Here is a 27,048-nt window from a genome sequence, read left to right on the forward strand (position 1 = left end):
GTCCATGTGGGGGGCAGCTAGGTGGTACAGTCGTCCTGGAGTCAGCATGACCTGAGTTCAAATCCTACCACAGACATTTAATAGTTACCTGTGTGGCCTTGGGCAAGCCACTTAACCCCATTTGCCTTGCAAAAAAAAAAAAGAAAAAAGAAAGTAAGGACCTCAGTGTATAGCATGGAAACAATGTAAAGACTATCAGACTTCTGGTTGGGGGGGGATTATAAAATTCAAAAAAAAATTTTTTTAAATAATCCATGTGAACACTTGGGGTGGGCACTCTAAATTTATGGATGTCATGTTTCCTTTGAATTGCTTTGATTCTGCTTTCCTCATAGAGTGCAGCACCCTGACTGATGAGGGCACACCGTACTGGGCAGTTCTGTACCAGTGTCTCCCATGCTATACAATCAATCCTATAGTTCTTCAATGAGACCTTCAGGGTGCCTCCATATCTCTTCTTCTGACTCCTTTGGGAGCACTTGTCCTGTGTGAGTTATCAATAAAATAGTTTTTTGGGCAAGTGTAAACTGGCATTCTAACATGTCCAGCCCATCGTAGTTGCACTTTCTATAGTAATGTTGGAATGCTAGGTAGTTTAAGCTTGAGAAAAGATCTCAGTGTCTGGTATCTTCTCCTGTCAGGTGACCTTCAGAATCTTCCTAAGACAATTTAAAGGGAAGTGATTCAGTTTCCTGACATGGCACTGGCAAACTGTCCACGTTTCGAAGGCATATATCAACAAAGTCAGCTAAATGGCTCTGTAGACCTTCAGTTTGGTAGTCAATCTAATACCTCTTCTCTTACACACTTACTTTCAGAATCTCCTAAATACTGAGCTAGCTCTGACAATGAGATTATCAACCTCATTGTCAATGTATACCTCCCTAGAAAGGACACTGCCAAGGTAAGTGAACTTGCCCACAGAACTCAAAACTTCTCCATTTGCTGTAATCAATGGTTCTGCAGATGGACAGTGTGGTGTTGGCTGATGGAACACCTGGTTTTCTTGGTGTTAACTGTTAGACCAAAATTAGCACAAGCAGTAGAGAATGGATCCATAATTTGTTGCATCTCAGCTTCAGAGGCTGCATTGAATGAACAATTATCTGCAAACAGAAGATCGTACACCAACACTCCCTCTACTTTGGTCTTTGCTTGTAGCCTTTTCAAATTAAAGAATTTGCCATCAGTGCAGTAGCTGATCCTCAGTGAAGGTGTTTGAAAACATCATGCTAAAAAGTATGGGAGCAAGGACACATCCCTGTTTTACTCCATTGATGACTGGGAAATCTTTTTTTTTTTTAAAGAAATCTGTTGATGTTTGTCCTTTATTCTCTTTTTTTAAAAAAATATTTATTTTCATGTATATGTACTTGCATATTTCTAAGCTACAAAATTTCCCTCCACCCTCCCTTCCCACCTCCCCTCAGCAAGGAACAGTTAAGTTAACATTTTTACATACATATTTTGTTAAATGTGTTAAAAAATTTGTAATTTTTGACATGAGGAATTAGGATTAAGGGAAAGAGATACATGAGAGACAATTTTTATAAAGTGTTCATCAGATTCTGAAGAGTTGGGTTTTTTCCTGTGTGTTTTGTTTGGTTTTGTTTTTCTTCCTCTGGTTGGGGTAATCTAGTCCATAACCAGGTCAAATACAATTTTCCTAACTCTCTGGACTGCTGAGAGGAACTGCTTCCGTCAAGGTTGCTCATCTCATAATGTTGTGTACATTGTTCTCTTGATTCTGTTCCCTTTGCTCAGCATCAGATCCCCATGAGCCATTTCATGTTTCTCTGAAGTCCAAGCATTTATGGTTTCTTATAGAACAAAAGTATTCCATAGTACTCATGTACTATACCTTGTTTAGCCATTCCCCAATTGATGGGCATCCACTCAATTTCCGATTCTTTGCCACCTACAAAAAAGAGCTGCTATGAATATTTTGGAACGTGTAGGACTTTTCTCATTTTTTATAATTTCTTCTGGATATAGACCTAGAATTGTAATTGCTGGGTCAAAGAATATGAACAGTTTTATTGCTCTTTAGGCATAGTTCCATATTGCTCCCCAGAAAGGTTGGATCTGTTCAGAACTCCACCAGCAATGCATCAATATCCCAATCCTTCCACAATCTCTTCAAAACTGATCATCTTCCCTTTTTTTCTCATCTGGGCTAATCTAATAGGTGTGTTGTTTTAATTTGCATTTCTCTAATCAATAGTGATTTGGAGCATTTTTTCCATATGATTATATATAGTTTTAATTTCTTCATTTGAAAACTGTTCATATGCTTTGACCATTTATCAACTGGGGAATGATTTATAACCTTATAAATTTGATGCAATTCTCTATTTTTTAGAAATGAGACCTTTATCAGAACTTGTAACGGTTGTTTTTCAGCTTTCTGCTTTCCTTCTGATTTTGGCAGCATTATTTTATTAGTGCAAAAACTTTTTAATTTAATATGGTCAAAATCATTCATTTTGCAGTTTATAACATGCTCTAGTTTGGTCATAAATTTATCCATTTTCCATAGATCATCTATGGTGTCATTCTTTATGTCTAAATCCTGAACCAATTTTGAAATTATTTTAGTATAGATGCGAGATGTGGATCTATGCTTAGTTTTTGCCATACTATTTTCCAGTTTTCCCAACAATTTTTGTCAAATAGTGAGTTCTTATCCCAGAGGCCGATGTCTCTGGGTTTGTCAAATAGTAGATTGAACTTCTCCTAATCTAGTGATCCATTACTCTGTTTCTTAACTAGTACCAGGAAGTTTTTCTGACTGCTGCTTTACAATATAGTTTTAGATCTAGTAGAGCTAGGACCTTTCCTTTACATTTTTTTTTTTTCAGTTCCCTTGTTATTCTTGCCTTTCTGTTGCTCCAGATGAATTTTGTTATTATTTTTTTACAGTTCAGTAAAGTAGTTATTTGGTAGTCTGGTATGGCACTGAATAAAGTAATTTAATTCGGGTAGAATCATCATTTTTATTATATTAGCTTAACTTAACCATGAGCATTTGACATTTTCCCAATTATTTAGATCTGACTTTATTTGGGTAAGAAATACTTTATAATTATATTTATTCAGTTTCTGGATTTGTGTTGGGAGGTAGATTCTCAAGTATTTAATATTATCTACAGTTATTTTAAATGGAATTTCTCTTTCTATTTCTTGCTCTTGGGCTTTGCTGTTCTTATATAGAAATGTTGAAGATTTATGTGAATTTGTTAACTGTTTCAAGGAGTTTTTTAGATGATTTTCTCAAGTTCTTTAGATATACCATCATATCATCTGTAGAGAGTGAAAGTTTTGCTTCCTCATTGCCAATTCTGACTCCAATTTTTTCTTCTTCTCTTATTGGCTACTTTAGCATTTCTAATACTATATTGGTGTTAATGGGTATCCTTGTTTCATCCCTGATTTTACTAGCTGCCAGTTTATTCACATTAAATATTTGTTGATGGTTTTAGATAGATGCTATTTATTATTTTAAGGAAAACTCCATTTATTCTTAAACTTTTGAGTATTTTAATAGGAATGGATATTGTATTTTATCAGAGGTTTTTGCAGCATGTATTGAGATAATCAAATGATTTCTGTTGGTTTTGTTATTTATATGTTTAATTATGTTTAGTGTTTTCCTAATGTTGAACTATTCCTGCCTGCCTGGTATAAATCCAACCTGATCATGGTATGTTATCCTAATAAAAACTTGTTGTAGTCTCACTGCTAAAATTTTATTTAAGATTTTTGCATCAATATTCATTAGGGAGATTAGTTAATAATTTTCTTTGTCTGTTTTGGTTCTTCCTGTTTTAGGTATCAGGGCCATGTTGATGTCATAAAAGGAGTTTGGTAGAACTCCTTCCTCTCCTGTTTTTTGAAAAATAGTTTAGGTATGGGGCGGCTAGGTGGTACAGTGGATAGAGCACCAGCCCTGGAGTCAGGAGTACCTGAGTTCAAACCCAGTCTCAGACAGTTAATAATGACTTAGCTGTGTGGCCTTGGGCAAGCCACTTAACACCATTGCCTTGAACCCCCCCCCCCCAAAAAAAATAGTTTAGGTGGAATAGGAATTAATTGTTCCTTAAATGTTTGGTAGCATTCACCTGTAAATCCATCTGGACCTGGACCCTTCTTTGGGAATTTATTGATGGCTTCTTTAATTTCTTCTTCTGAATCAGGATTTTTAAAGTAATTTATTTCCTCTTCTGAAAAAATCTGGGCAGATTGCATGTGTGTGTGTGTGTGAATATGTATATTTTCCTCTCAAAACTGCCTTTTAAATCTTGGTATAATGTCTCATTATTATAATTTTCTTGGATATAATTATTATTTCTATTATTTGTTGTTTGATCCATCCATTATTTAAGATAGTTATTTAATTTCCAATTAGTTTTTGGTTTATTTTTCTCTGATCCTTTATTACATGTAATTTTTACTGCATGATAGTCTCATAAGTGTGCATTTATTATTTCTGCCTTTCTTCATTTGATTATAAGGGTTTTTGTGCACTAGTAAATGGTCTATTTTGGTGAAGGTGATGACTGGGAAATTTCAAAAGCACTGTCCACTATCCAGAACCTGGGCATGCATGCTGTCATGAGGCTGGCATACAATAACTGATGAACTTCTCTGGGCAACCACATTTTGACAAAATTTTCCATTACCCTCACAATTGATAGCATCAAAGGCTTTGATCAATAAATGTTGTATACAGACCTCTTTTGGTATTCTTCCTGGAGTTGCTGGGCAGCAAACATCATATCAACTGCTCCTCTACCCTTTCTGAAACCACACTGGCTCTCAGGGCAGTAACTATCTTCCAAGTGAAGGATCGGCCTATTGAGAAGCACCCTAGCAAGAATCTTACCAGCAATAACTAAAAGAGAAATACTCCTGTGATTGTCACAAGACAACTATTCCCTTTATAGAGATGGACGATGGAGGTTTCCTTGAATTCTTGGGGGTTAACCTCTTCACGTCATATAACTGGGAAAATTTCAGTTAATTCTTGGATGAGCAATGGATCCCCACAACTGTAGATCTTAACTGTAATAGACTCAGCACCAGATGCTTTGCCACTTGAAAGGAGCCTAATGGCAAAACCTTTTCTCTTTTCTTCAGCTGGAACTTCAGCTAGGGACTGATTAACTTCAAATTGAGGTAAACAGTCAATGACTTCTGCACTGACTGATGACAGTCTGTTAAGAACACTATGGAAGTGTTCAGCCAGTCTCTCTAGGATCATGTCCCTATTGTTAATCAATGTAGATCTATCAGCACTGAGTAGTTGAGATGTGCCATAATCTTTTGCCCATAAACAGCCTTTAGGGCATCATAAAAGCATTTTGGTTTGTTACTATCTACATAAAACCGAATTTCATCTGCCTTCCTACTGAGTCAAGAGTCCTGCATTTCTCTAAATTTTTGCTTGTATTTTACTTTTGATGGAATTAAAAGCTGCCTTCTTAGAAATGGATGAACTAATCCTGCTAGTAAACCCAGTGGAGTTCTCATTTTTCATTTAGCAGCTTCTGTATTTCCCCAAAATCAGGCTTTGTGTTTACAAGTGTTCTGGTCCAGATGAGCAAGTGCAGTGCTGTGCACCAGATTTCTGAAAGCTGCCCACTCTTTTTTTGCTCCACTGTTGCCAACTGTGTGTTGGCTCAGTTTTCCCTGGTAGTTAACCACAACCTGTTCCTGCTCAGAGACATTCTAATCTCTAGACATTAATTCTTCTAGTAGTCATTTTGCCTTGGAGCCACCACTTTGGTTGAATATGGACTAAATTTAGCATAGAGAGAATGAGTTTGTGATCAGTCTGACACTCTGTACCACACATTGTCTCTGTCACTCTCACATCCTGTCTTTCTCTTCTCCTTATAATCACATGGTCTATTAGGTGCTAATGTTTGCTACAAGGTATATCCAGGAATTTTATTAGGTACACAGAAGACAGTGTTTGTAATGAGAAGGTCATGAGTTGCAATTTATTTCCTCTTCCGATAGTTCAGTAGGAAGTGACCACTGCTGTTGATGTTTCCAACTCCATTCCTCCCAAGGACTCCCTGCCATGTCCTGTAATTTGAGCCTACTCAAAGTCACCCAGAATTATAAGCTTGTCTTCTTTTTGGTACGTACATTGATGATAAGGGTTCTCCAGGTCTTCATAAAATTTTTCTTTAATTTCATCAGTGTTCATTATGGTGGGACCTTAAGCACTGATGATGGTGGAATGGCATTTTCCTAAAGTGGCAATGTCATTGTCATAAGCCTGTCATTCACTCCTTTTGGTAGACATTCAAGAATATTGACTAGATTAGTTTTGATTGCAAAACCTACCCCAGCTTCACAGAGTTCCCCTTCACTGCGGCCACTCCAGAAAAACATGTTTCCAGTTCTGATTTCAGTAGACTGTCCTGCATTTGCCAGCCTTGTTTCTTTCAGGTCTACTCTTTGGATATGATACCTGCTGAGTTCTCTTGTAACAAGAGCTGTTTGTCTTTCAGGTCTATTGGATCTTTTGTTGTCCATGAGTGTGTGCACATGTGCCATACATCAATGGTGAGTGGAATCTTCTTTGAAAGTTTTTGTAGATTTTTTTGGGGGGGGGGGGTTGTCTAGACCACACTGTGGGATCCCTACCTGCCACAGTAATCAGGCCAGGGTTGCGTAAGCAGGCAAAATTTTAAGGCACCTTTTCTAGCCCCTTCCTCACATCAGGAGGTAAATATTGCAATCCTTAAAGGACTGCTCAGTTACCCAGGAGCCTGACAAATCCCAATGCTGCTTTCAGAGGGGAAATGCCCCTATGGCCTGCACTGCCTATGTGCAGGGTTGTGACTACAGCTCCCAGTGTTATCTGCACCTGCTGCTTCATCATTTGCCTGTCACTACAGGACTCTGAGGAATGGCTATGAGTGATGTCTTTTGTTACGTGTGTAAATTGGATTTAAGTGAGGTAGAGCTGCATGACGTCAACTGCCTCATTCTCTCTTCCAAAGTCATCATGATCCAGCATAGCAAGACATAGTCAAGACAAGAAGTGATAGCTCTAGATGCAGTGGATGATCTTGGTGTCTTCAATGTCTAACCAAGCTCTAAGTACTCCACAGCATCTGCTTCAGTTGTCTTCCTGGCCACTGGAACGGATTTTTCTCTTCCGCCCATTCCACCAGTGAAAGACTTCACATGCTTGGGGGAGACTCCCCCCACTACTCACCACTTAGCTTGATACTCCCATGGTTACCCTCAACCTGGTTTAGCCCACCTGCCAAAACGGTTTACCAAGGTGTGGCCACTGTGAATGCTACAACTTCTTGGAGCACAGGTGAGAGTTAGGTGGCTCAAGTGGACATCAAAGGTGGAAAACAGCCTTAAAGATGAAGCAGCAGCCCTCACACATCAGCACACATCTTGCACCCCAAGCAATAGTACAAAATTTGTTCAAGACTGATCTCCCCACAGGAACAGAACTTCCTACAAGTTTTGAGTAGCCAAATAACCCTTTGGAGGGGGTATGGTGTCTGTATGGAGCTGGGATGGAGAAATAGATGAAGAAAAGATAAAGTGAGTAGTAGATATTCCCATTGCCTTGCCTTCTCAAATCGTTTCTGCTGAAATGGCAAATTACTAGAATCTTTTGGAGCACAATCAAGTAGGAAATAAAATTTCTTTTCAATCAGTAATTTCAACATTTGGAATTTACTATAAAAATGCTGTTGTAAAAAGTTAAGATAAGCATTATTTGTAAATGCAAAACCACCTCCCCTCAAAAAAAAAAAATCCCAAACCCTTACATGTTAACAAAACAAGATTGGTTAAAGTATAAAATTAATACTGTTTGAGTCCTTACTAAAGCTTGAAAGTCCTACATCTTTCATTTTAGCTTCCTTTTTTTGGGGGGTCTCTCAAGTACTCACTGCCCTCATGTATCCTCCCATACAAGTCTCTGGAAATGTTCTGAGATATCAAATGCCCCTCAACCTCTGTCTTCCTCCAACCATATCCCATAAACAACCAAAATATCATTCTCTAATGTTATACCAACTAAATAAGCAAAGGATCACAAATTAGAAACTGGAAAAAACTTTAGGAGTTCATATAGTTCAACACTCTTATTTTACAATTGAGAAAACTCAGATCTAGAGAAATTAACTGATTTCCTTAAGTACCCAAACAGTAGATAAGTATTGTGTGACTGGTTCACAACAATTAACATTATGGTATCATGGAGTAACAAAATTTAATTTTTCAACACCAACATTCCCAAATCGGAGTTTATTATACTCAACTTCAAAATGAACATTTGAGAACCTAGGTACTAAGGAAGTAGGAGGATACAACATGAAAAAATTTAAAATAATACATATGTAAATGGAAATTACAGAAAGTAATAATAATAATAAATAATAATAATATAACAAAATGTAAAGAAGAAATAGTGAAAAGTTAAAAGGAGTTAAAAAGGAATTTTACTGATCACTTAGTTTATCCCTCCATCATTCACAGAAGAAAAAATTAATTTCCATAGGAGGAAAAGCTAGTTGTCCAATTAGCTCAAGTAGGTAAGAGTTGAATTCAGATTCTCCCTGACTTCGATCCAACATTCTTTCATACTATGCACGATGGCAAGTTTAGGAAAGGGAGCACAAAGTTGGAGAAACCTAAGCTAAATCCAATAAAGATTTAATTTAAATGAGTAAAGAAGACAAGGATGAACAAAGGGGCCAGAAAACTCTTATTATAGATAACCTGAAAACCAAAAGCAATGTTATTAGAGCCAGGAAAATACACTAGAAGAAAGGAACCTGGGCTCCAGTGAGAGAAAAAAAAAAAATCACACTTAAGATCTTTCCCCTTTTCAAATACCCATCTCGCTCGTCGGTGTGTGTGTGTGTGTGTGTGTGTGTGTGTGTGTGGTGTGTGTGGTCGGCATTTTCCTTTCACAGGCAGGTTAGCTAACATCACTCCAATACCTGCAAAGCAATATGTCATGACTAGATACAATTTCTTGATCAAGTTATTTATTTTGTTTAGTAGACTATGATAAAAAAAAATTCAAATGGCTCCCACTCTGTGAAAAAAATAATTTTCTTTTAAGTATTGCTTTATAAGCTTAATTTGGATATAGTGGTTTATTCAAACCTTACCTCCCATTTTTCAGAAGTACCATTTCCACGTTCCCCTGTTCCAATAAGATATAATCTACCTGTTCCATCTGACAGTGTAGCCCAGGTAGAAGATGAAAAGTGAAGAGATGCACAAAGGCGGTTGTCATAAGCTGCTAAATCTGTAGGGAGCCTGAAAACCTCTCTTGGTTTTCCTAAAGCTGTGTCCTAGAAGAAAAAAAAATTAAATATTATATATGAACATTTTTCATAGATACATATAGATAAATAATCATGTTGAGTTTTCATTTTAAAGTTTTGACTAAGAATTTATATATTTATAGAAACTCCCAATCTAAATAAAGTTGACTTGATCCAACTTAACTGATAAATTATTATCAAGCCTCATCCTATAGTGCTATACTGTTTTTCAGACAACCCAAGAGGCTATCCCAACTATGCAGTTTCACTGTTTTCAATGGGATTGCTTACTGATAACCTTCTATATAATGCTGAGTATCTTTTTGACCATTACTACCATGAAAGAAGTCTTAATTGTTCACATATGTAGAATACATATGTAAAGATTAAAAAAAAATTTAGGCTGAATGTCTTGGTTTTTAAATCAGCTGTTGAAGTTCAAAGTTTAAACCCCATTGGTTGCCCTTATCCTCCCTCTCTTTAAGAAGAATAAAGGAAGCATAGGAGAGAAAAAAAAGAGGAATAGGTCATCCAGTTCAGCCCGCTCATTTTTACAGAAGAGGACAATGAAGCTGGTATGAACAAGAATAAGCATCTGAACTCAAGTCTTATGATCACCAATACAGCATTTTCTACTATAACACATGGCTTCCTATATCTGACCTTGGAAACAAGTAGTCGCCTAAACGAGACCCTAAATTAAGGAACACAGAACGATTCACTCCAATGTCCTCTATCTTTTTTGTAGTTATTAGTCAGCTAGTCCCAGGTACATTTGGGTATATATATATGTATGAATATATACACACAACACACCCTCATTTGGTAAAAGAGGTCTTCACATTTTGATACTATGAAAACTCTTAATGCATGTCCTTTACTGTTATTCACAAAGCCTAGTCCAAACCAGAGTTATTAGTCAATTATTTCTGGAAAGCACATTTAAAATTTTTACAGTCTGAACCTTGATCATTCAAGAAACTTTTCTTTCACCTATAATATAGCTGCCATGCAAAGAATGGCTCCTAGTAAAGATGTTTCTATTCTAAAATAATGTTTTCTTAGGACCAATTCAAAAGGTTAAGTGGGAATGTGCCTGTACATTCCATGCCACTATCAGAAAACTATTTCAAATCTGAATGACAAGGAAAATTCACTTAGACTAGTGATCCTTTTATTAATTTTTTTCTAAAAGCTTCTTAATATGTCTGTATCCACATTATTATAGAAATTCAACATTTAAAGATTGTGAAAGACAGGAAATACCCCTTTCCAAACTCAAACCATTCTTTAAACTTCCATCTTTCTCTTGATGGTAGTCATCCCTCTAGTCTCTCGGGATCACACAGTGTTCTCACATTCCCTCACCAGACAGAGCCTAATCAGTTGCCAGTTCTTGTTGTTTCTACCTCCACAGCATCTCAGATCTTTTCTTTCCTCACTACATATGTATCCAACACTTTAATTCAGAACCCTGACATCTCTTACTTGGTTTCCCCAATTCAAATCTCTTCCCCACCCTAATATATACTCTATATATCTGGCAAAATGATTTTTCTTATGGTCTGACCAAGTCAAACTCTACTAAATGAACTCTAGTGGCTCCCTATTGCTCTAAGATCAAATACAAAATCATATTTTGCTTTTAAATTCTTACACCTTTCATTTGGCCCTAACTCCCTTTACAGTCAAATCATCGCTATTCTTGCCAAGCACTGGAACCAAGATTGTGGACTTTACTTAGGTCTCCCACAGTCATCTCTAGCCACTACCATATGAAGAATGTACTTCCTTTACTATCTTATATTTATTCTGTATATGACTTATGTACATGATGTCCTAAAAGTCTTGGTGAAGTTTTAAGCTTTAATAGTTTAAACACCCTGAGACAACCTCTATATACCTGCTCCTCCATTCCTAGAGAGTCAGACCTTGTTCATATTTTGCCTTTCTATGTCCACTGCCTAATCTATAATAGGTTTTATACATATTTATAGGCTTTAATAATTGGCAAAATTTATAAAAAGTATATAAAAATAACATGAATATATAATATTTATAAAAATTATAGGCTTAATAAAAAGTTGATTGATCCAACTGCTTAAATCATTTCTTTCAGTTAAATAGACAATTTAGCAGATTATCTAAATCACTAAGCATAAGTATTTGCCCATGTTTTTGCTTCTCCCACCCCAATATATCTTTAACGTGTGTGTGTGTGTGTAATATGTGTGTGTGTGTGTGTGTGTAACCATACTTGTCTAAACATTAACCAAAATGAGGTATGCTACTTGTTGGCCCTCAAATACATAATGAATGATCAACAAAGACACTCTTGGCAACCTCACTATACTTGATTATTGATAGATCTGAATCAATGCCATAAACACAACTGTAAATCAAGAGCATTGCCTCTGACATTGTGGAGGGAGGAAAAAGGCCTCATTTATCCACCATGTTCAAGGAATGAGAAATTCTACATAAATAAATTTTCCAAATGCCAGAATCTTGCCAATTAAAACATTTAATTTTAAAAAAAATCAACCACTTTTGATAGAAATATCTCTACATATAAAGTATTTTTTTTTTAACTAGAACTGTTACTTCACTGGTATAGGGGCTCCTGGTGAAGAAATTTGTTCTACCAATGCATCTTAGGCATTTTTCAATTGCTTGGAGCACTAAGAAGTTAACTGACTAGACCATAAACCTCAGTCAACTCATCTTAAGACCAACTTTCAATTACCATCACGTTGTCTCATTGTACACTCATAGGAGACATATATATATAATATATATATATAATATATATATATACATAATATATATATATGTATGTATATATATGCGCAATAAATCCAAATCAACATTTTTCTCATGACTCAGACATCACAATACCAATTATTTTATTCTACCATATATTAGTTTTATTATTATTATTATTATTATTATTGGTGATTCTTACCACTTCCCTGGCTACTGACATCTGCAGTCAATATCTATCTAATCTATGTGATATTATTCATATAGAAACAATTAATCTCCTACAAAATTATTAATCACTAAACTTGGACCATACAATGGCTCAACTCCTCCTAAGAAACTATGTGCATGATCTCTAGCATAATTATTTTCCTCTGTATGCAAGAAAATTTTTTCCTGTTCATTTCCAGTTTTGAGACACCAGATAATTGAGTTTTTAAAATTATGACTGACTAATAAATGTTATCACAAATAGGATTAAAGATACCCAAAGAAAATTCCAAATCTTATATATGTGGTAGGATCATAAACCTAGATGGATCTAGAAGAGACCTTAATTCTACTCTTTCATTTTAAAAATGATAAAAACAAAGCTTCATATGTTCAGTGATTTGCACAAGGTCATATAGTTCTCAGTTTATGTTGAAAGCCATATGGTTCCATATTAATAGAATCTTTCCTCTTTTCTAAATAGAACAATACTTAAGTACCAAAGGAAATGCATACCATTTTATTATCCTTTAGGTATTTGATTAAGCTAGAAGCAAAAAGCTAGCTGTCTCCTTAATTATGGAGGAACAAAGTAGATAAGTAATCTGTGATTGTAGCCTATTGAAATCTCTGCTTAAAGTATATAATACAGGTAAACCAGACCTTTAAACACAGGTCTGGAATCTTATCTCAAATGTTAAAGTTACACATTCTTTTTCATTTCTATTCATAAAATACATAAAATAATTTCTTGTTATTCTGGGTAAATTAATACACTAGCATTAAAATCAATTTAATACCTTGAGAGTTACTCTCAACAGATGATTTAAAATTCTAAAATTTGATTCAGCTATCTTTTGTCTAATAAACAGAAGCAGGTTTTTTTCTTGATGTTTCAAGAACTTTGCAAAACACACTAAGTTGTCCTATGCAAGATTAATGGAATACATAAACAAGAAACATAAAACATCAAAAAACTTTTGAGCATTGCAAGATGTATCTACTTTCTTAAAAGGAAAATTCACAATCATAAAATTATAGATCCAAAACAGCAAAGACAAATTTTCTAAGACAAAAAAATTGTACCATTCAAGTACAACTTCAATTTTCCCCCCTTCAAACAGGTCAATTACATTTAATAAAATAAATGAGTAGTATATGTTAGCCATTTTAACTTTATGTGAAAGCCTTAAATTATACAACACTATAACTACTACAAAGGCAACTAACATAATAATAGCAATATATGATAATACATGATATGATAATATAATAGCAATATTTATACAGAACTGTATTTTAAATATGTCCATTATAAATGTTTTCCAATAGGTGGGTTTACTGAGCAGCCTGGCTAAGATTTCAATGTTGAGTAAAATAGTCTGCTGAATCTTTTTTTTGGTTGTTGGTTTTTGCATGGTAATAGGGTTTAAGTGACTTGTCCAAGGTCACACAGCTAGGTAATTTTTAAGTGTCTGATGCCAGATTTGAACTCAGGTCTGCCTGACTCCATGGTCAGTGCTCTATCCACTGGTGTCGCCTATGTCTACTGATTCTTAATGTTTATTTCTACTTGCAAAGACTTAAGCAGAACCATTCACCTTTAATCAGTTAGTTTAATTTAAAAAAAATAAGATTACAGCCAGAATAAAAAAAAATTTAACCCACAATCAACTTCAATAAGTATAAATCAAAGTAGATATTTTATGCCTTTTAAAACAAGCAATTTGTTCTAGGGAAAGGCTTTCAGTAGTAATATTTCTTGTCTTTTTTTTAGCTGTATGACTATTGATACTTTTTTCTTTAAAAATAAATCTCAGAAGCTTAAAAAACTTTAAGTTGTGTACAATTTTATTTAAAAATCTCTTTACGAAAAATAAAGGTATCAACAAAAAATTAAAGTACATAATCCCTAGAATTTTTATGGTCTTTCTTTTGTTTTCCTGACAAAGTCAAACAACAATTTCCTCCTCCTCTCCATATCACTTCACAAAACTTATTTTCCTCAGTAATAAACTGCAACCTGTTGGCAACTGGCAGAAATCTAACATTCCAAAGACAGAAAAAATGGGGACTATAACAGTTCTGAACTAATGCAATGTGGAATTAGATGCTGTAAATCAAAGTAAATTAATTGCCTAACTATACTGTAATGAAACAGTTCTCTCAATTCAATCCAATATTACAACTTTTGCAAATGGAATGGAAAAGGGGAAAGGGAAGGGGAAGTGAGTGAGTCTTCACTCTCATCAGAAGTGACTCAGAGAGAAAATAACACACACACTCAATTGGGTATAGAAATCTCTTACCCTAGAGGAAAACAGCAGAGAAAAGAGATGGGAGAAAGGGGATGGGGGAGGGGAGGGGAGGGGGAGTATAGGGGATAGAAGAGAGGAAAGACCTTGGATCAGTTACAATACACTTTTAAAGAGGGACGGGGTAAAAAGAGAAAGAAAATAGAATAAATGAGGGTGAGGGGAATAGGATGGAGGGAAGGAAATACAGCTAGCAATAACAACTGTGGGAAGAAAAAATATTGAAGCAATTTCTCTGATGGACTTATGAAAAAGAATGCTATCCATCCCAAAGAAAGAGGTGATGGTGTCTGACTACAGACTGAAGCACACTTCCCCCCCCCCCCCTTACTTTATTTTTCTTGAGGTTTCTCTTTCTTTGGTGGGAAAGGGAGTGGGGATTATTTTACAACATGACTATTATAGTAATGTGTTTCATGGCCTTACATTTTTAACCTACACCAAATAACTTCTTTCCTCAATGGGGATTGAGGTGGGAGGAAGGGAGAGAATTTGAAATGCAAGGTTTGGGAAGTAAATGTTGAATGTTACTTTTGCATTAGTGGGAAAAAAATTTTTTAAATAAAATGTAAATTTTTTTTTTTAAAAAAAGACCATCTCACAGGGCAGCTAGGTGGCGCAGTAGATAAAGCACCAGCCCTGGAGTCAAGAGTACCTGGGTTCAAATCCAGTCTCAGACACTTAATAATTACCTAGTTGCATGGCCTTGGGCAAGACACTTAACCCCATTTGCCTTGCAAAAAAACTAAAAAAAACCCAACATCTCTTAAAAACTAATATTTTCCCAATGATATCTGTCTTATGGCTGCAAATCATAGAACAATGCAATCTCAAAAAATTCTCAATGAAGATGACCCAAATGACTTCAGTACATTATTAGTTTTTTATATGAGAAACTGAACAAAAACTATCAAAAACACATAGAAAACTGAGTGGGTCAGTTAGATAGCTAGCTAGACCAAAAAAAGACAACTCAAATATGCTACATTAAGATACTCAAGATATTAAAGCATCAAATAAAGCCATTCTACATACTGGGCAAATAATATACTTGACTGAAGAACACAGATGAAAATCACATAGAATGAAGAAGTTTGATGGGCCTCTTCTCTGTACTGTAGGAAGAAAGTATTTATGAGATCAACAATCCCCAAAGTATCATTTGTTGAAAGGAAAGTTGAAGGGACAGTCATAGATAAGAAGATAATGCAAAGGATAGAGAGAGCTGGGCCTGAATATTCAAATGCATTCTCAGATACTTACCAGAGCTATGTGACCTAGGGCAAGTCATTTAATCTGCCTCAGTTTCCTAAACAATAAAATGGGGACAATAAAAACACCTATTTCCCAGAGTTGTGAGGACTAAATGTGATCATATCATATATCTATATATCATATCTATATCTAGCACAGTGCCAGACAGGTGTTATATAAAAACTTATTCACATCCCCTTCTCCTCCCTCCTACAGACACTCTATCATCATTAAGATCTTTAACATTTTTATTTAATAAGACAAGCACCTATATTAGGAAACTGACCTACCTAGCTATGATGACTACAATACAGATTTCCCTTCTAAGACTTTATATAAAATCTATCCCTTTAATACTAATAATACTATAAATATAAACCATGAAGTCTGAGGGGAGAAAAATACAAAAAGGGCATGGTTGTTCAAATGCATTGGGCAGCTTAGTAAGAAAATAGCAGTCTCTTGATTACTAGTCTTTCATCAAAGAGACCTCAACCTTCAGTTTCCCATTAATACTCTAGATCTAGTATTTATGATATGCTGTAAGGGGCAAAAAAGCTAACTAGATATGAGCTAAAGTAGCATTTTAATTATAAGCAAAGAAATATCAAACTACAGCTTTTCAGGTTGATAATAAATGCAAGACAAGCTCTAGTCTACCTTTGGAGAACAACTAATCTAAATTAGAAAGCAAAAATTAATCAGGATGATTAACAAACACTTGCAGATTCTGATGCTTTCTAGCTATGTGAGCACAAGCTAGTCCAACTCTGAATTTTCTTAGTTCTAAAAAGGGAACAATCATCCCTCTGCTATTTTTTAATGCGGAAGTTGCCAAATCCTGGGTAATCGTAACTATAGCTCCACAATATTTGAATATTTCTGACTGCTTGCAAATACTTTCTCATTGATCTGTAAACTCTTAAATTTGGCTGTGATGTTCCTGAGTTTTAATTTTGAGATCTCTTTCAAGCAGTGATCAGTGGATTCTTTCAATTTCTATTTTGCCCTTTGGTTCTATTTACCAAGTCAGTTTGATAATTTCTTGAAAGATGTTGTCCAGCCTTTTTTTTTAATCATATATTTTTGATGATAGTTTTCAGGTAGGAGAATGATCTCTCCTGGATCTATTTTTAGGTCATTTGTTTTTCCAATGAGAAATTTCACGTTTTCTTTTTTTTAACTTTTTTGATTTTATTTTATCATACCTTAATGTTCATAGTCATTTTCACTTGTTCAACTCAGTAAGCTTTTTGTACTTCCTTTTCTACTTGGCCAATCATATTTTTAGGGAGTTATTTTCCTTTCCCATGCTATTATTAATTCTTTTTTTCAGGATTCTTTTGTGTTACTCTCATTTCTCCACTCCAGTTTTTATTCTATTTCTTTAATCTGTTTTTTTTTTTTGTTTGGGTTTTTTTGCAAGGCAAATGGGGTTAAGTGGCTTGCCCAGGGCCACACAGCTCGGTAATTATTAAGTGTCTGAGACCAGATTTGAACCCAGGTACTCCTGACTCCAGGGCCAGTGCTTTATCCACTGCGCCACCTAGCCACCCAGTCTTTAATCTGTTTTTTAAAATATTTGCTAAGCTCTTCTAGGAATTCTTTTTTGAACCTGAGACCAAATTACATTTTTCTTTGAAGCTTCACAAAAAGACATCTCAACACTGTCACCACAGTAATTATTTTTTTTAAGTCAAGCTCTTTGTTCATTTCTCCTAGGGTGTGCCTCTGTGCGTGTGTGTATACGTGTATGTCTCACTTACTGTTTTCATGTGAGAAATGGTCTGGTTCAGCACAGTTTTTTATGCCAGGGCTCTGGGTTCACTGGACCTAAAGGTTTAGTTGCTTGCTTTCTCTGGAGGGAAGACTTCCCTTCTGGTTTGTACTGGGGTAAAATCTCCCAGTTGGCCTCCTCTGGGTGTGGGGGTTCAGCTGTTGGTCTGCTTTTAGAGGTAGGACCTTGCTACTGGGTTGCTATAGTATAGTCTTTCTGGTGACTGGTCTTGACAAAAGAATCATGATGCTCCTCTGTGGGGTGGAGACCTGCTGATGGGTTGCTAAAGAAACAGTTTCTCTGCTAGTTGGCTTCAGGGGCACAGCTTCACTAGAGGTAGACAATGGGTTCCAAGTTGGTGTTTTGTGCTGGGGCTAGGTTTCTGAGCTGGTCTGTGCTGCACAAACTGTTCATGTACCTAAAGGGCTGCTAGTTTGCAGGGTGGGGGTTGCCCCAGGTATGGAGCCTGGCTGCAGTCCCCCTCCCTACTGAGAAGCTGCTACTCTTAGACCATGCTCCCCTCTCACCCCAGCAGAGACAGAATTTTCTTCTTGTGCTGGTAAACTACTTCCCTGCACCTAGTTCAATTCTGAGGTAATTCTGTAAATTGTCTGGAAGGGAATTTGGGAGAGCTCCGGAGCTCTTACTCTATATCTTGTCAAAGGATTTTTTTAATCATGAGAAGTCCTACAATAATGATATAAAATTTGGGTGTAGGAACATCTTTAGAGAACCTTTAGACCAAAAAAGTACTTTTTTTCCCCAATACTTTTAACAGCGAGAACATAAAGGATATGAGATGTTGTATTATCTCCAGTTTCTCAATTCCTATTTTTCTAAAATTTTAAGAAAACCTCAAATTCTTTTCCTCTCCTGACCAATAAGTTCTAGGCAGAATACCAAAGTTTTAATAGCTACTTTTAAAAAGTTACATATTTTATAAATATTATATAAATTACTATTTTAGAGTTAATTAGTTTGGACTATTAATCTATTATCTTACTCTAATCACGTAATTGGATCATTTTATTTTTCAAAGAAATAATACTTAGGCGGGAGGAGGAGCATCCGGGCCCTGCAAGCCACTGCACTAGAAGCTCCCGCTGCCGCAGCCCTCCACCTGCGACCCCAGACCCCGGTCAACTCCGCAGAAGAGGACGTAAGGGAGGAGCCCAAGAGGAGGTCGGCCAGATTGTCAGCTAAACCAGCCCTTGCAAAGGTGGAACCAAAACCCAAAAAGACAGCTGGGAAGGCTAAATCTGAGGACAAAAAAGTTCACACAAAAGGGAAAAAAGGAGCAAAAGGAAAACAAGCAGAAGCTACCAACCAAGAAGAGAATAAAGATGATTTGCCTGCAGAAAATGGAGAAACTAAAAATAAAGAGGTTCCAGCCTCTAATTCAGCAGGAGAGAAAGAAACCAAATCTGAATAACATCTTATAAAAATCTTAACAATTGTCCCTGTAACCTCCCTTCTTGTACAATTCAGAGGAATATTTTTATCAACTATTTTGTAAATGCCAGTTTTTTAGTAGCTCTCTAGAAACACATTTTTAAGAAGGAGGCAGTCCCACCTCATCACATTAATTTTTTAAAATATTTAAATAAGTGAAGCCAATCTAAAGTGGCTTTATTTAGAGTCCTATTTAAAAAGGTGAGATCATGTGCTGATTGTCAGTTTGGTTTTTTGTTTGTTTGTTTTAATACAACCAGAAATTAGTAGTCTGTTGATTAGGAAGGTGTTTCATGTCTTGTGCATAGACTTAACATTCCATAGGCAGTCCTTACATCAAATTAAATGAAGCAGAGATAGTAATTTGGAGTTGTGACCATGAATTTAAAGATCTTATTTTGATTAATCTGTATCCATCTTGTCTTTCAGTATAATTGTTTCCTAAATAAAATGGCTTCCTGGTGTTGGCTCTCCCTTTCAAAATTGTGTGCTATCAGTGACATTGTCATCTTTGGTAATAGTGGTACAATTTTTTTCCTGGTAACTTTATTAATGTACTGTAAAAGACTGGAAAATGTTTATAATGAGTGTAGTTTTATTAAATACAGAATTGGTGGAACCTTGCTTTGTAAAAGATCAAATACCTTATCTATATTCAGGATACTGGTATTTGATGACTTCTTTTTAGGGAGAATTGCCTCCAAAGTAAGAAAAGTCACTGGAATAACAGTTTAGAAAAAGATTACAACTACATAATTTTTAGACTTTTCTAGCATTTTTTAAATGTACAATTTATTCATAGTGTCTATGTACTGATGACCAAACAAACTAATAAAATCTTGATTACAAAAAATAAAAAAGAAATAATACTTAGTCTCTCCGACTGCTGCCCACTATCCACCTTGGCCTTCCAACAGTCTCATTGCCCTAATCCTCGAAGTCTCCAAGCAGCGGTCTTTGTTAAGTAATTACATGTAAAGTAAAACATGACTGACAAACTGCCTTACAAAGTGGCTGACATCAGCCTAGCTGCCTGGGGATGCAAGACCTTGGACATAGCATAACATGAGAGGCCTGGCGTGATGAAAAATTGAGAGATGTATTCAGCCACCAAGTCAGTGAAGGGTGTCCAGACTGCTAGCTGGAAGCTGTTCTTTTTGAGACACTCAGGACTTCACAGCAGCTGCCATTGCCAAAACAGACATTCTTGTGTATGCTTGGAACGTATCTCTGGTACATTGAGCAGACCCTCTCTTTTCAAGAAAAGTCAGTCCCGCAATATGATCCTGGATGATGGTAGGGAGTTCACCAATCTCGTTCATGCCAAATACCCTGATCTCCTGAAGGGTATTAGAAGCATCTCAGAGGAAACCACCACAAACATCCACAATCTATACCCAATGAAGGCCAATGGAGTTCTGAAAGTGCTGGTCATCAATGTGAATGACTCTGTTAACAAGGGCAAGTTTGACAACGTGAATGGCTGCCCTGAGTTCCCCACTGATGGCTTCAAATGAGCCAATAGATGTGATGATTGCAGGCAAGATGGCTATAGTGGCAATGATTTGGGCAAAAGTTGTGCTCAGGTCCTTCCAGCTTTGGTGCCTGAGTCATCATCACAAAGACAGACCCCTCAACGCACTGCAGGCCTCAATGGATGAGACCTGCAGAGGGAAACACCTTTGTCACCACCACAAGATACAGAGTTATCATCTTCGGCAGGCATTTTGAGCAAATGAAGAATGATGCCATAGTATATAACAATGGCCACTTTCATGTGGAAATAGATGAAAAGTGGTTGAATCAAAATGTAGTGGATAGGGAGAAAATGAAGCCTCAGATGGACCATTACAAGTTGAAGAATGGATGATAGATCATCCTGTTGATAGAAGGCCATCCAATCAACCTGGACTGTGCTATGGGTCATCCCAGCTTTTTGCAGGAGCGATTCCTTCCGGAATCAGTTGCTGGCCCAGATTAAGCTATGGACCCACCCAGACAAGTACCCTCTAGGAGTATACTTCCTTCCCAAGAAGCTAGATGAAGCTGTAGCTGAGGCCCAACTTGACAAACTATATGAAGCTAACAAAGCTAATGGAGAAACAGTCCTAGTACCTGGCCTGCCCAGACAGGGTCCCTTCATACCTGACCACTATACTAGGACTGAGTCCCAATCAGCTCAAAAACTCCAAGTGACCAACCACATTTTCCTGCCTCTCCAGCTTCTCCTGCAAAGAGTAAATAAAAGATACCTAAGTTTGAAAAAAAAATACTTAGATGTCTTTTATATTACTTTTTATGTGCTGGACATCACTGACATATACATCTTGCTCCTTTCCATACCCCTTTGGATCACAGACATCCTAGTCTTTTGATACTGGGCATTAACTATATGATTTATGATCTTATAATATTGAAGAACTTTTGTAAAGAAATTCAATTTTGTGTTGATCAGCAAGCTGGGAATTAATGGAAGCATGCACAATTGTCAAAACATTATCCAGATGTTATTTCCATTATTTTTAATTCTTAGTCAACATCACTGCATATCTGGAATTGCTCAGTTGATTTTTAGTCATATTCAACTCTTCATGACCCCATCTGGAGTTTTCTTGGTAGAGATGTGAGAAATAATTCATTTGGTATCCTTCAATAGTATTATCAGTATTAATCAATTTGATATAATTCATTGGGGCAGTGATTATAAATGATGCATACTGGGCCCCAGAACTGTGACCCACAAATTATAAGTTCACTAGCTTAATCATAAGAAATTAACTAATGACTCTCCATCTTTGTTTTTCTTTTTTATGGTGATCAATCCCAGCATGGAAGAGGTGACTTAATTACATGGAAAGTTCCCAAATTTACTGGGGATGATGCTTTCTTATCCAACATTAGTCAGTGGAGGTGCCCTTTGCTTCATCCAACCTGTGATCCTCTGCTGACATTTCATTTTTGGCCTATGAAGTAAAGTCTATCAACCAATGGGATCAGTATTTCATGCAGCCCCTCTAGAATGTTCAAGTATCAAATCTGGCATCAAGTCTTATAAAAAATAAAGCCCTGGAAAATGAAGCATCTTAGATCGTGAGGAAGAACTAAGATAACCTTCATTAGTTTGGAACCATGGATCCAGTGCCATCAGCTCAGAGCTTTGCTTCAGTCTCTTTTGTAGGTTGGACAATTTTAATCCCCAGAGCTACTGGAATGGTTTGTCATTTCCTTCTCCAGTTCAATTTCCAGTTGAGAAAAGTGGGACAAACAGAATTAGATGACTTGACCAGGGACACACAGCTAGTGAGTACCTGAAGCCAAATTTGAACTCAGTTCTTCTTGACTTCAGGTTTATCCACGGCACACCTTGCTGCCCTATATCTGGAGAATCTAAGAGACATTTCATTGTGGACTAAGTCATTGTGCTGCCTCTTTAGTTCTATGTCAAAGTAAGTAGAGATATTTCATTCATTTAATTTTTCTGAATGGATGGTTAAGCCATTATCTTTCCAATTTTTTAGCTCTCACTGACAAAGGTCTACAATATTCCAAAATATTAATGTCATCAGCACAGCATCATCTTTATGCAGAAGAATTTGGGGGACTTCCTTAACCATACATAATTTATAGTCCATTGGAATTCATAACAGATGATTATAGTAAACACTTCTGGAAAGGCATTATATCAATAACAGTAACTGGGAAAGGCTTTTTGTAAATGATATTTTAAATACAACTTAAAGGAAACCAGGAATGCCAGGAAGTAAATATAAGAAGGGAAAGAATTCCAAGCTTGGGAGACAGCCAATGAAAATGCATATAGTCTGGGGCGGCTAGGTGGCACAGTGGATAGAGCACCGGCCTTGAAGTCAGGAGTAACCTGGGTTCAAATCTGACCTCAGACACTTAATAATTACCTAGCTGTGTGGCCTTGGGCAAGCCACTTAGCCCCACTGCCTTGAAAAGTCTAAAAATAAAATGCATATAGTCAGAAAAATAAAGGGTCTTGTGATAGGAACAAAAAAAAGGCCAGAATCATTGGATTGTAGAGTATATGGAGACAAAAAGGTGGGGGAAAAAAAGTGGGAAAGGGCCAGGCTATGAAGTACTTTAAAAACCAAATAGATGATTTGATATTTAATTCTGGAAGTAAAAGAAAACAAATAAGAGTATAAAATGCATAACTGCACCCTCCCATATTCCACAGATCAAAGTAACTTTATATTTAAATTCTTTTCAGTTTGTTCCCTCTAACATTCATTACCATCTTTATTGGAATTAGATGTGTTAACATTTCCATAAAACACTTGTTCTTTTCTTTATTCCTCAACCAACAATGCAAAAGTTTGAAACAAAAAATTCCGAGTTAAAGGGATTTCCCCTCTTATTGTTTCTGCCTAAAATCTTTCCCAAACCAATTCATGTTCTACACAACTGACAAAGTGATGTTCCTAAGAGATATTCACTTCTAGCTCACTCTCCCCAGTTGGTCCACATCCATAGCAGCTGCCTTGCTTCTTTGAAGATGACTTCATCCTAAGGTCTACATATGTCCCTGCTTGGCACCACCCTGCAATAACACACTTTTTTTAGCTATATTGCTCACTTCTCTCTACTGCATTTTCTGATTTGCACCTTCCCCACACTGGCTGACCTGCTCCTTCCATCCCTAACCCTTTTATCCCCATCCTTGCCCTCCTCCCTTTCCTTGCTTTGCAGTTCTTTTTATTCCATCCCTGCTACAACCAAGCTCCTTGAAGAAAAAAAAGACAGTCTTACTTCTTTTTTACTATCTCCAGCACTTAGCACAGTTCAAACACATAGCAAGCATTTAATAAATGCTCTTATCTATCCAGCTATTCATATCTATGGGGCAGGTCTGATGAGTGCTCAAAAGCTCCAGTAGTTCCCAGTTATCTCTAGAATCAAATATAAACTCCTCTGTTTGGCACGAATAGCCCTTCACAACTTGACTCCAGTCTAGCTTTCCAGATTATTAGACACTACTCCCCTTCACAAACTCTACAATCTAGTCATGTTCATTTATAATTCTTCCCAACAAAACCTGTCAAATTTTTTTTAATTTAAAGCAGGATTTTTTAAGATTTACAATTATTTTATGAGTCTCAGTATCAAAAGAAAAACAGAACTCAAAAACAAACAGCACTATTTAGATGATGTATGCAGAGCACTTGGCCAACTCACCATTCAAAATAATGAATGAAACTTGTATCATATTATCTTTCATGACCCTACACTTAAAAAATAAATGACTATCAAAGTTACTGTTTTGGGATGATTATAAACATAATTGTGGAAAGATCTTCAAGGATCATGAAAACGAGTACAAAAATTATGTGGTGGGCCTTGATGTTTACAATGTCATTATAGAAAATGTATTTTATCCCCTGGCAGTTTGACTAGTGACACTCATTACACCTATACAAAACAATGAGAATCCAAATATAACAGTTTTTTGAAAATATGACCCCAGTGAAATGCATCTAGAAGAGGTTCATCTCTGGGGCCTCTGTCACAGAATGCAAACAATAATTATAAAACTTTGTGACATGAATCATGCTCCTGAATATTGCACTAAGTGATACAAAAGTTTCTCCAGTAAAATTCAAGGACCAGATTGTTCTGACATCAAGAGCCACCAATGAAAATGACTACCTTTTCTGTCCCCATATAGTATTCCCAATTTCCTCACCTATAAAATCTTTTCAAGATCTCATCTGATTTCCATTCTTTTCCCTTTACTAAGTAAGTATTCTTCTAGGATTAAATATTACCAACCTACAATTACCCTTATTTTTATGTCCATTTATCCTTTATTTATCCACCAAGCTATTTATGTGATAGGGCAAGTATTATTACATGAAACGAATATTTACTAATACTGGGGAAAAGATAATTCATACTCTGAGCCACTAAAAAAGACATAGTTGAAGAAGTCAAATGGAAGAAAGGTATAGTACAAATTCATATATTTTGTAACCTACAAGATAAAAACAAAAAGAAGCAAGTACCTATTTAGCCCTCAGTCAGGAACTTGTACCTAAGCAAATGAGTGAAGTTCCAAAACAATAAAAAATTAAGTCTAGTTGTGCCTCAATAACTAATGTGTCACACTGCCTATATCTAAAGGGAGACTTGCATACCTCCATTCAAACCTCCAGAACACAGGGTCTTCCCTACTGGTTTAAAGCATCAGGGCAGCTAGATGGCACAGGGTGTAGAGGGCTGGCCCTGAAGTCAGGAGGATCTGAGTTCAAATATGCCCTCAGACACTTACTAGCTATGTGACCTAGGGCAAGTCACTTAACTCTGATTGCCTCACATCCAGGACTATCTCCAGTCATCCCAATTCATATCTGGCCACTAGACCTAGATGACTCTGGAGGAGAAAGTGAGGTTAATGATTTAGTATAACACTTCTCTCACTCAAATCCAATTCATGTGTTTGTCATGACATCATTTCCCTGATTTCATGGTTTTCTTCAAAAACAAAGGACAAACACCAAAGCAAGTAGGGCAATGGAATACTTCTTAAAAATACATACCTGGGGGCGGCTAGGTGGCACAGTGGATAAAGCACTGGCCCTGGAGTCAGGAGTACCTGGGTTCAAATCCAGTCTCAAATACTTAATAATTACCTAGCTGTGCGGCCTTGGGCAAGCCACTTAACCCCATTTGCCTTGCAAAAAAAAAAACCTAAAAAAAAATACATGCCTGGGGCCAGTTACAGTTAGTTTGCCCAGAGGATACAGCACCAGCCCTGGAGTCAAGAGGACTCGAGTTCAAATTTGGCCTGGGACACTGAATAATTACTTAACTGTGACCTTGGGCAAGGCACTTAACGCCATTGCCAAAAAGGAAAAAATCTACACCCAGAGAGACAGAATAACTACCAGGATCAGACTTTCACTTCCTTAAGAGCCAGGTAACAAGTAACTGGAAGAAAGAACATACCTAGAGGTGAAACTCTATTAAAATAAACCTATAGGGTATCCCTTAAGATACAGAGTTATCAAGGACTCCAAACAGTTGAAGAGCTTGCAGACCTGTACATTTTAACTCTGACCACATTCTAGCCAGGAGCAAGATATATACCTAAGGACCCTACACCCAGCTGCTTTCTTCCCCAAAAGCTACATTCTCCTTAACCTCTCTTTTCCAGTTCATTTGTCATGTGTGTTGTTACTTTAGGGAAAACCTTTCAAATATTATATAAAAAGGAAACAGTTTTAAGTTTCTGTTTTCTGTACATCAAAAGGGAATGTCAAGAAAAGAAAGTTTTTCCAAGTATAATGAGATACTTACTTTTACCTCATAGGTAAAGCAACTGATAAAGTTTAGATTATAAACTCCTTGAAGGCAGATGCTGTCTTTTGTCTTTATATCCCCAATGTATAGGACAATGCCTTATACACAGCAGGTACTTAATAAATGCTCACAGATTGAATGATTACTATATAAATGTGTCTATTTTCTCTTTTTCAAAGACTTTATTCTTACCAGTGTAACTGTTAAGTTCATAACTCTTCCAAGCTGATCAACAAAGTAGATATTATCTTGATTCCATGAATCACAATGCAGGTAATTAAACATGCCAAAGGCACGCATGTGGTCCAATGTATACTGATCATCTCTGAGCTTTACTTCTGCCACAGCTGGAAAAAAAAAAGAAAGGATACACTTTTGTAATTAGACTCCTTTCAAGGCTAAAGAAAACACCAAATAGATTTAAAAAAAAAGGACATAGTATTCCATACTACTAAAGGTGCAGTCAAGAAAAGCAGAGAAATTCTGAAAAGAATACTCTTATCAAGTAGCAATATTTGTAAAGTGTTTAATCACAACACTGGGACAGGTATGTGAAAAGAAAAGAGAATTCCCAAATAATTTCTAAAAGATTAATTCATGGGTAGCTAGATGGCACAGTGGATAG

The 27,048-nt window shown here is 36.4% G+C and overlaps 1 protein-coding gene and 2 pseudogenes across 2 annotated transcripts in view; 2 read left to right on the forward strand and 1 right to left on the reverse strand.

Annotated features, from left to right (window-relative positions):
• Nucleotides 1–27,048, reverse strand: part of NUDCD1 (NudC domain containing 1) — a 96,777-nt gene that overhangs the window by 60,175 nt on the left and 9,554 nt on the right. Inside the window, exons 2-4 of one of the 2 annotated variants that reach the window (XM_074201196.1) lie at nucleotides 26,616–26,770; nucleotides 9,168–9,353; nucleotides 1,862–1,918 (exon numbers count right to left, since the gene is read on the reverse strand). In XM_074201196.1, the coding sequence (XP_074057297.1) occupies nucleotides 1,862–1,918; nucleotides 9,168–9,353; nucleotides 26,616–26,770 (398 nt within the window). The remainder of the gene's footprint in view (nucleotides 1–1,861; nucleotides 1,919–9,167; nucleotides 9,354–26,615; nucleotides 26,771–27,048) is intronic. The other variant, XM_074201197.1, reaches the window with a different exon arrangement.
• LOC141496906 (non-histone chromosomal protein HMG-14 pseudogene) lies at nucleotides 9,904–19,560 on the forward strand (annotated as a pseudogene).
• LOC141496911 (adenosylhomocysteinase pseudogene) lies at nucleotides 20,084–21,472 on the forward strand (annotated as a pseudogene).

Source organism: Macrotis lagotis, chromosome X (genome assembly GCF_037893015.1).
Source record: "Macrotis lagotis isolate mMagLag1 chromosome X, bilby.v1.9.chrom.fasta, whole genome shotgun sequence".
In the NCBI taxonomy this organism is placed as follows: domain Eukaryota; kingdom Metazoa; phylum Chordata; class Mammalia; order Peramelemorphia; family Peramelidae; genus Macrotis; species Macrotis lagotis.